Source organism: Otolemur garnettii, unplaced genomic scaffold, assembly GCF_000181295.1.
Source record: "Otolemur garnettii isolate 467f Iridium unplaced genomic scaffold, OtoGar3 scaffold00112, whole genome shotgun sequence".
Classification (NCBI taxonomy): domain Eukaryota; kingdom Metazoa; phylum Chordata; class Mammalia; order Primates; family Galagidae; genus Otolemur; species Otolemur garnettii.
The window spans coordinates 1,211,555-1,220,727 of record NW_003852507.1 but is presented as its reverse complement, the minus strand read 5'-3'; the positions used below and the strand labels follow the sequence as shown (position 1 = coordinate 1,220,727).

Sequence of the window (9,173 nt, the reverse complement as noted above, 5' to 3'; positions counted from 1 at the left end):
CTCACAGCAACCTCCAACTTCTGGGCTCAAGCGAGTCTCCTGCCTCAGCCTCCCAAGTAGCTGGGACCACAGGCGCCCGCCACAGCACCCGGCTATTTTTTGGTTGCAGCCATCATTGTTGTCTGGCGGGCCCGGGCTGGGGATTCGAACCCGCCACCTTAGGTGTATGTGGTTGGCGCCCTAGCCGCTTGAGCCACAGGCGCCGAGCCGAGGCTAGGATTTTGAGACCAGCCTGAGCAAGAGCAAAATCCCCTCACTTAAAAAAAATAATAATAAAAATAAAAGTCTGGATGTGGTAATACAGGCTTATAGTCCCAGCTACTCAAGTAGGAGGCTGAGGCAGGAAGGCAGGAAGATCGCTTGAGCCCAGGAATTTGAGGTTGCAGTGAGCTATGGTCATGCCACTGCACTCTACCCAGGGTGACAGAGCAAGACTCTGTCTCAAACAAAACAAAACAAAAAAGAGAGAGAGAGGAGCTCCCCTGCAGACTAGGTTCTTAAGGGCAAGGATTATGTTGTATTACTGCCTATCAAAGCCCCTGGTGGGGTTGAATAGAGGTTTGTTGAGTGGAGAATGGATGGGTGGATGAAAGATGGATGGGCTAAGTTCTGGATGGGTAGCACTGAGTGTTTGGAAGGCAGAGAGAGCCATCTGGGCTGAGTGGTTAGGAAAAGGGGGGATGAGAGAGCTAAAATAAGCAGAAGGATCCAGGATGTATTCGGGGTGTGAAAAAATGGCTGAGCAAAACTGTAGAGATTGGACCAAAGAAGACCTGCACAAGGTCTAGGATTCACTCTACCATCCTCATTGCATTTCCCTAATGCCCCCTTCCCATTGCCCACTCAGTCCCTGCTGATCTGGCAGAACCCCTTGCACCTGATGGACCCAGCTAGGACCTCCCACCCTAACCCCTCTCTTCCTGCCTGTCTGCTTGGCCAGCAAGGCTGCAGATTGCAGCCAGAGACCAGGAGACCTAGATTGTTGTTGGAGAAATAGGCAGGTTTGTGGATTGTTGTTGGAGCAGTGGCAGGTTTGTTTGCTCCAGAGCCCTCTGAGAAATCTCAACAATCAATGGCCAACAACACTCTGCCTGAGGCTGCAGCATCGATCCTCTCCTCCAAGGGCTGGCAGCTGTGAGGCAGGTAGGCAGGTGGAAGGAAGCTAGGGCAGACTCAGGCTTTCCTTCTGCTGGGTTTCAGAGGAGGCTGAAAGTAGTGGAGTAGGGCACCCCAGGATGCCAGAATAGGAGTGACTGGTTCTCTTATTCACCAACCCCCAAAGGGTTAAAGAGTAAGAGTCACCCAAGGTCACTGACCTCTGACCCAAGACTTCAGGGAGCACAGTTCACCTGACTCCCAGCCCTGCACTCTTTCCTGGCCTCCGAGTGTTGGAGAGGATGTTATATTACTTTGCCCCTAAAGATTGAGCAAGATTAAATATCCCTAACCTACAGCAGTAAGGACTGGAATAGAAATCAACAGAGAAGCAATTGCCATCACCAGAAGTGTGCTAGAAGAAAGTTAGGGGCTGGTTATGTCTTGGGTCTGTTTGGCAACATGAGCTTGAACTTAGTCTATAGAAGGCAGGTAATAGCTTTTGTCTACTAGAGATGATAAGAGGATAAAATGAGCTAATGTATATAAAGTACCTTTGTACAGCGCCTGCCACATAGTTGGTACCTAAGGAAGTTTGCTATTATCATTGCTGCTATAATAATAATAATTATTATTATTTAATAGTGATATTTTCCTGGGTCCCTATCTGCCTGTACTGAAGCTCTGCCCTAGAATGGGAGAATGAACACAGTCCTGGATGAAGCTAGGTTTTGTAAAATGGGCAGGAGTAGCCTTTTTATGTATTGGCTGTGCAGCCCCAGGATGAATGACTTAATCTCTTCAAAACTCAGTTTTCATATCTTTAAAGTGGGGATAACTAACCTCTTATTATGAATATTAAATAGAAAAGGCATGTGAAAGGCTTGACTCCTTAGCATGGGTTTGTGGAATGAATGAATGAATGGCAGAAGTAAATACTCAAAGACCTGCTTTTTTAGGATTTGTGGACCTGAATCACTGTGGTCCTGGATGATTCTTAGGCCTCCTTCTCTTCAATGAAGGCCATGTAGGCTCAGAGCGCCCCATAAAATTTCATGTTGGTCCCTCCAAGCTGTTTGAGGGTGTCTGAAGCTGAGATGGATGAGGGGGCTATGGAACCAGATGATAAGACATTGTCTCTCTCTTAAGTTCATACAAGGCATCCCTATCAACTAGTAGGGATGGTAGGCACGTGCTTTGGGTGGACACTGGGAGAGTCAGGAAGCCTGGGCTCCGGGTACACCTCTGCCAATATCCACCTGTGTAACTCTCATTAATTTATTCAATATGTATCTAATGTCTGCCATTCTAGGCTCTGTGCCAGTGGGGACACAAGCAGTGGTAGCACTAGGGGCTGATGGGGGATAGGCTTTAGCCGCTCAGAATGGCCTTGAGCATCCCACCCCTAAGCCACCTCAGGCTGATGGTGTGACAGCTTAATTCGTAGAAGGAAAAAACTAAGTAAAGGCTATAATTTACAGTTGGGATAATTGGCCAACTGTTAGGAAAGGGAAAAAATCCTAACATACAATCTATATAAAAATAGTGTGCTTGCTACGCAAACTCAGCTTCAAGATGCAGTCCAGCTGCCATGGGCCCACCTCGTCTTTCTAACCAAGCAGCTGACCCTCAACTTCTCCTAATAGGAATTCTGGAGCTTCCCCAAGACATAGGGGCTGAGTGAAACAGATTGGTGTCCTCTTTAGTGAGTTTAGTCTTGATGCTGGGGAGGTGTCAACAAGACGTGCTGGTAACCCAATAAGATGGGGATGTTGATAAGGGAAGCCAAGGGATGGCGGGAGCACAGAGGGGTCCCCTGACCCAGGCTGGAAGACAGGTTAGGATCCCCTGAGAAGCTATATAATAAATGGTCCATAAATATGTACTTAAGAATTATAGGAAATGCCAGCTATGCTAATACTTGAAGCATGAGGTAGGGTGAACCAGGTTGGCCCAGGAGGGGAAAAAAATTTCAGATAGGGCCATACATGGTGGCTCATGCTATAATCCTAGCACTCTGGGAGGCTGAGGCGGAGAATGCCTTGAGCTCAGGAGTTCGAGACCAGCCTGAGCAAGAGCAAGAACCCCCATGGCTACTAAAAACACAAAAATTAGCTGAATGTCATGGTGGGTACCAAGCTGAGGCAGGAGGATCTCTTGAGCCCAGGAGTTTGAGATTACTGTGAACTAGGCTGATGCCATAGCCATGACCTTCTAGTCCAGGCAACAGAATAAGACTCTCTCTCAAAAAAAAAAAAAAAAAAAATAGAATTTCAGACGGGAGGAATGACATGATCCCAGAAGCTGTTGAGAACTTGGCTAGTTTGGGGAAATGAAGCTGAAACTCCTTTGGCCTGGCTGGGTGAGTTGGCTTCCTGGAATTGCCGCTTCCTTTTAGAATTGGCCTCAGAGACCTCCTAGTACCTGCTTTCCACCTCCCAGCTGCAACCAGTGCCGGCAGCATTGTTTCCTCCAGAAGCCTCTTCCATACAGAACCTGGCCCCTCTCGGAGAGTAGTTCAGTAAGATGGGGACCCAGAAATCTGTAGGACTCAACAAGACCTTTGAGGCCCTGATGTGCACCCACATCTGGCAACCTTACATTGAAGGCTCCAGAAATTGGAGGCCCAGAGAGGGTAGGGGCATGCCTAAGGCACTTGAGAGACTGGTCTCTTTTTTTTTTTTTTTTTTTTTTTGAGACAGAGCCTCAAGCTGTCCTCCTGGGTAGAGTGCCATGGCATCACGCTCACAGCAACCTCCAACTCCTGGGCTCCAGCGAGTCTCCTGCCTCAGCCTCCCAAGTAGCTGGGACCACAAGCGCCTGCCACAATGCCTGGCCATTTTTTGGTTGCAGCCATCATTGTTGTTTGGCGGGCCCAGGCTGGGGATTCGAACCTGCCACCTCAGGTGTATGTGGCTGGCACCTTAGCCGCTTGAGCCACAGGCGCCCAGCCGAGAGACTGGTCTCTTAACCATCTGGGCTGAGAGGTTTCTTCACTAAAGTAACCCTTGCCTATAGGCCCTTTTGCACCTTCTTTCTTCCTTTCCGGGTATGGTGGAGTTCTGAGCCCTGACAGCTCTGCCCAGCTGGGGGCGCCGCATCCCTGAGCAGATCCCAGACTGGCAGGCGGGGCCAATGGGGTTAGGAGAGGTGGGGAGAAGGACTGAAGGAGGCTGGATGACTGAATGGAGGGAGAGGCTAAGGACGTGGGCTTTCTGATATGACCTCCGCATTCAAGCCACCAGAGTGGTGGTGGGCAACAAAAGCCAAGTTTCTAATTAAGCCCAGCCCCTGCATCTCCTGTCTTCCCATTAGCACCCATGGTGTCCCCAAGGCATTTTAAGCTGCCACTCTGTTGAGGAGGCCGGGATGGCCGCCAGGGCCTGCCAAGCTTGATGAGCTTCAGCCTGTGAGGGGCAAAAAGCCAACTCAGACTTCCCTCTCCTGCATGTGGCAGTCTTTGGGTCCTCTGGTCTTCTCAGAAGCCCAGGGAGGCCTCCTACCCACCAGGTTAACCTCTAGGGCTCTGAGTGAAATCCAGGCTCTTCCCTATAGGCTCTTGTCCCCAGCACTACTTCCTGACCCTGAAGTGCCAGGTTGTGGGGCAGGGAGCAGCGTCTAGTGTGAATAGCAGCCCCCAGACTCAGAAATGTGTGGGTAGAATCCAGCACCTACCCAGGAGTCTGCAGGAAACAGCAATTACCATTTTAGGTTAAGGCAGCCCTGGTTTGTTAACCCTTATGGCACTGTGGCTCCTGGAAGCCAAGTCATTCTTTTCCTTCTTTCCTTCCTCCTCCAGACACCACCCCCCAGTTCCAGGCAGAGTGAGCAACTCAGACTTCCCACCCTTGGCCCCCCCCTTTTCCCACCACACTCTCAAGTGGAGCTCAGAGAGGTGGAGCAGCAGGTCCAAGGTCACACAGCCAAGAAAGCAGCTTCCTCCCCTGGAGACCCAACCTCACCTCAGTTGCAGCAGCTTCCACCTTCACAATCTCCCCAGGCCACATTCACACATGCAGAGTTTAATTAACTTTATTGATATTCAGAAATTAGGAGAATGACTAAAGGTAATTGCTCATTAAAAATCATTAAACTGACACAGCAGGCCCAGGCACGCACAGCCCCTCCCACACCCCCTTTCCCTCCCAACTACAGCGGGATCCCAGAGCAGGAATCACCCACAAGTGGGGAGGACACCCAGAGGCCTACAGAGCCCTTCACACCTGAGGCCAATTGCACCTTGGAGGCTGCAGGAGGAGATAGGGGGCCAAGCCTAGGAGTTCGGCTCCAGCCAGGTGCAGTCTTGCCCTACCTCTGCAGCCTCCGCCTACCCGGCCTCCGGCAGCTCCTGAGCTGCGTCCTGCAGCCTACATCCCACCTATGAGCAAAGCTCTGAGGGCCTCGTCTTGAGGTTACAAGTCAGGGAGGCTAAGGGACACATGACTCTGGCTGAAAAGGTTCACAGCCTGAGGTCTGTTCCTCGAGGCTCACTTTTATACAGTCAAGGTGCTCACGAGCTGCAAGACGCTGAATGCATTGTTCCCGGATGGGACCACTCAGCATCCCAAAGACTGGGACCTGCAATCCCGCTGAGAAGGGAGGGGCTTCCAGGCAGCCAGCTCCCACAGCCCGGCCCTCTCACCATCAGCTTTGGCACTTTGGGGCTGCTTACTCCTCTCCCTTGGGAAGTGAAAATAAAGTCCTTCCTCAATCAGACGCCTACCCACATACCTCTTGGGCAGGCGGCCTCACGGGCATTGGCAATCCTGGCAGATCAGGAAGGGACACTGGCCAGGGACATCCAGACTCACAGCATTAGAATGAGCAGATTCCTCCCAATACTCATACATTCCCAGTGGAGCTCGTTGGCCTTCCAGCCACACCAGCCTTCCTCTTGGATACTCATGGTCTCATTCCAGCCCTGCAGGGAGCTCTGTAGCTGAGGCTGCCTCTGCACACTAGTGGCCTCACACTTCACACCCATTTACTGCTGAGCCCTCACCCAAACATGCAGACCTCCTGAAGTGGAGACACACCGGGACCTGCTACTCCAGACATGCAGGAGCCTGATTACACTCATACTTAGACCCACACACCCACACAGGAGGCCACAGAGTGTCAGGGGATAAACACAGGCCCTAAGCCCCAGGGGAGCTGGCCAGCCATGGGATACCAGACAAAGACGGACCTGCTTTCTCCTCTCCCAGCCCCAAGGTGCACACATGGTTCAGAGTTCCCTGTGCTGCTAGAGGACCAGCAACGGGCAGTCAAGTGACAGGGTGAGAACACTGGGCTGTGTGTGAGTGAGCTAGAGACTTAGAGAGGGGGCCTTTCCATCCCTGGGGCTGTAGAAGAAAACTGACATCCATGGGGGCTAGCTTGGCCCCTGGTGGTTCTGCCCTGAGCTCTTTCCAGATTTGGAACCGCGGAGGTTAGAAACTCCCACCTTCTCCCCTCTCCACATCAGGTACTGTGAACCACATGGCAAAGAAGGGTGGTTTCCAACTCCCAAGTGCGATTCCCGTGACCCCACCAGCCGAGTAGCTGCAGCAGGAGTAGGACCTGGGCAGCAGTAGTGTCAACGAAAGCTTGTTTGAGCTGGGATAGCAGGTCCAGATGAAACTCAGAAACCTTCCTTCTTTGGGATACAAAACCCTCACCGTCTCTCCAACGCTCTCTTGCAGCCCCACTGCATGGCCAAGCTCCCCTCAACCTTAGATTGATGAAGTTGAGGACCAAACTTCCGGAGGAGAGGCTGACGGCACACTGGGAGGACTGGCCCTCTGTGCTGCTGTTGGGGTGGACTGGGTCCAGGCAGGGCAGCAGGCCCGAGGGAGACAGAAATTCAGCCATGCGGGGTGGTGTGTGTGTGCGTGCAAGGAAAGGACTTCCGGGAGGACAGCGTGTCTATCCCAGGACCACAGCTGCTGCAGCCCAGGGCAGAGTGAGGAGCCGGATAAGGGGCCGGGGTCCCCGCTCGTTTCTCCTCAGAACTGTACTCTAGGTTCCGGTTCTGGTATGACAGCGCCAAAACGGAGGGAGGTGAGCAATGTCCCAACCCCGGGTCTAGCCATCATCTGGCCCCGTCCCTCCGCAGTGAGGACGCGAGAGGCCCCGGAACCGGCGGCAAAGTCGAGCGAAGTTTGGCGGGCGGCAGGCGAGGCGGGACCGCAGGCTGCCAGCCAGACGGTCCCGACTCGCCGCCCTGCGCCACTCCGCACGCGCCCGGTCGCCCCTAGACGCCTGGAGTGTGGCGAGGTAGCGCGCGGGTGAGCGAGTGTGTGCGGGGAGGGGGTGGCGCGATGAATTGCAGCAGAGAAATCCCATTAGATCTGGGGAGATGATTAAACGCGAGGTCTCGGCCGGGCGCGAATGGCGGGAGCCGTGGCAGCTTCCCGCCCGCGAAGCCCGCGCCCCGCCCGGCTCGGCCGGCGCCGGGGGCAGCGCAGCCGGCAGGGCGCGGTGCTTGTACTGGGCAGCTGGACGCGTGGAGCTGGGCAGTGGGTCCGCCTTTCCCACCCCCAGGATCCTACTCCCGCTCCTCTCCTGCCGCCGGACGCCGGGGTCCCTTACCGTGAGCCAGGAGCGCCAGCAGCGAGGGCAGGAGCAGCAGGGCTGCCGGGCGCATGGTGCTGATTGCAGCCGCGTCCGGGGCCGGGGCCGCGGCGGGAGGGCGCCGGAATCGGCGGGGCGTGGGCGCTGGGAGGGGTGCAGAGCAGAGTCCGGCCGGGGAGAGGTAGCGGGGCCGCTGCCGCCGCCGCCAGCGCCTGACAGAATCAGCACCACGGCCAGCGCCTGGCGTCGGCGCCGGGGATCGCCGCGCGGGGCTGGGGGCGGGGGCGCGGGAGGAGCGGCTTACCGTAAAGTCTCAAGCAAAGGCGCAGAAGACCCAGCGGCAGGAGCATAGGCTCCCGCGCCACCGCCAGCTCAGGAGAAGGACTGCCCTACTAATGTGGGCACACGGCCCCCGCCCTGCTGCTCTGCCCACACCCATCCAAGCCTGATGTCTTTCCCCCCCTTAGCAGCCCACCAAAGAGGTGGGCTCTATCCCAATTCTTCAAGAGAGAGAGCAACCCTCTCTCACCTATCTCCACCCCATCCTGGTACCTGAGGGCGCCAAAGGGTGACCTGGGAAGACATTGAGAGGGAGGCAGCTGGTGAGGCAGCGTGCCCTTGTGGCAGTTCCGTCCTGGGCCGATAATGAAGATGGCTTTTGAATGTACAAAGGACAATAAATTATTACTTTGCGCTCAATAAATGCCAGGGCTCCAGGCAGCTGCATCAGCAGCAAACTGTGCTCACAGAAAAGCTTAATTATCCTGATATTATAGTTAAAAGGCAGTGGCACTTGTGTCCTGGGGAGACATTCTTCACTTGGCAGGAGGCAACCCAGGCCAACCTGCGGGCAGCTGAAGGTAGTGTCCTGGGTCTCCACACAGCCTTGGACCTCCAGGACCCTGCCTTAGCCCCTCTGCAGGACTAGAGAATCCACAGTGATAGGCAGTCAGCACAGACTCTTCCTGTTAATTCTCGTCCAGTTTCCCGGAACTGAAAAATGGGACAGGCATGAGGGAGGGTTCCCTGGGGCCATTTTAGATAGAGATTTGCAGGAGGCCCAGGAGAGGAGCCAGCGAAGCTGTTCTATGGAGGGCATGGAAAAATATGCTTCCAAGGCCCTGCTTGGGCTAAAGAGCTCCAACAAGTCACAAGGCAGCAAGGGGGTAGTCACAGCTGTGCCATCCCTGGTGCTGCTCTTTAGAGTCAGCCGTCCATGGGTGGGCTCACTTGGAAGAGTTTCAGTGGACACAATGGAACATGACCTCATAGCTGATGTTATTTTTCCCTGTAAAAGAAGAGGAAGGCTGAACTCCTTTGCCCCTACCCAGGAAAAGGGTGGCTTTTTGTTTAGTTCTTTTCATGTGAACTTGGCTCCTTCCTAAAGTTTCCAGACCCCAGTCATTGTCTAATACCCTTCCTGACCTCATCATGGAAGCAGGTGGCAAAATTTCTGCCCTTATGTCAAATTCATTAGTGAGTCTTTGAATCCTTCTGACCCCCCAGAGTCTTCCAGCTCTGTT

At 54.0% G+C, this 9,173-nt stretch overlaps 1 protein-coding gene across 3 annotated transcripts in view; it reads right to left on the bottom strand.

The window, feature by feature from the left end:
* Positions 1–8,278, bottom strand: part of SEZ6 (seizure related 6 homolog) — a 56,716-nt gene extending 48,438 nt beyond the window's left edge. For 2 of the 3 annotated variants that reach the window (XM_003797133.3, XM_003797134.3), the window contains exon 1: positions 7,669–7,905. In XM_003797133.3, the coding sequence (XP_003797181.1) occupies positions 7,669–7,723 (55 nt within the window). In that variant the 5' untranslated portion in view covers positions 7,724–7,905. Of the gene's footprint in view, positions 1–7,668; positions 7,906–8,202 lie in introns of those variants that run through there. The other variant, XM_012809732.2, reaches the window with a different exon arrangement.
* Positions 8,279–9,173: the final 895 nt, after the last annotated feature.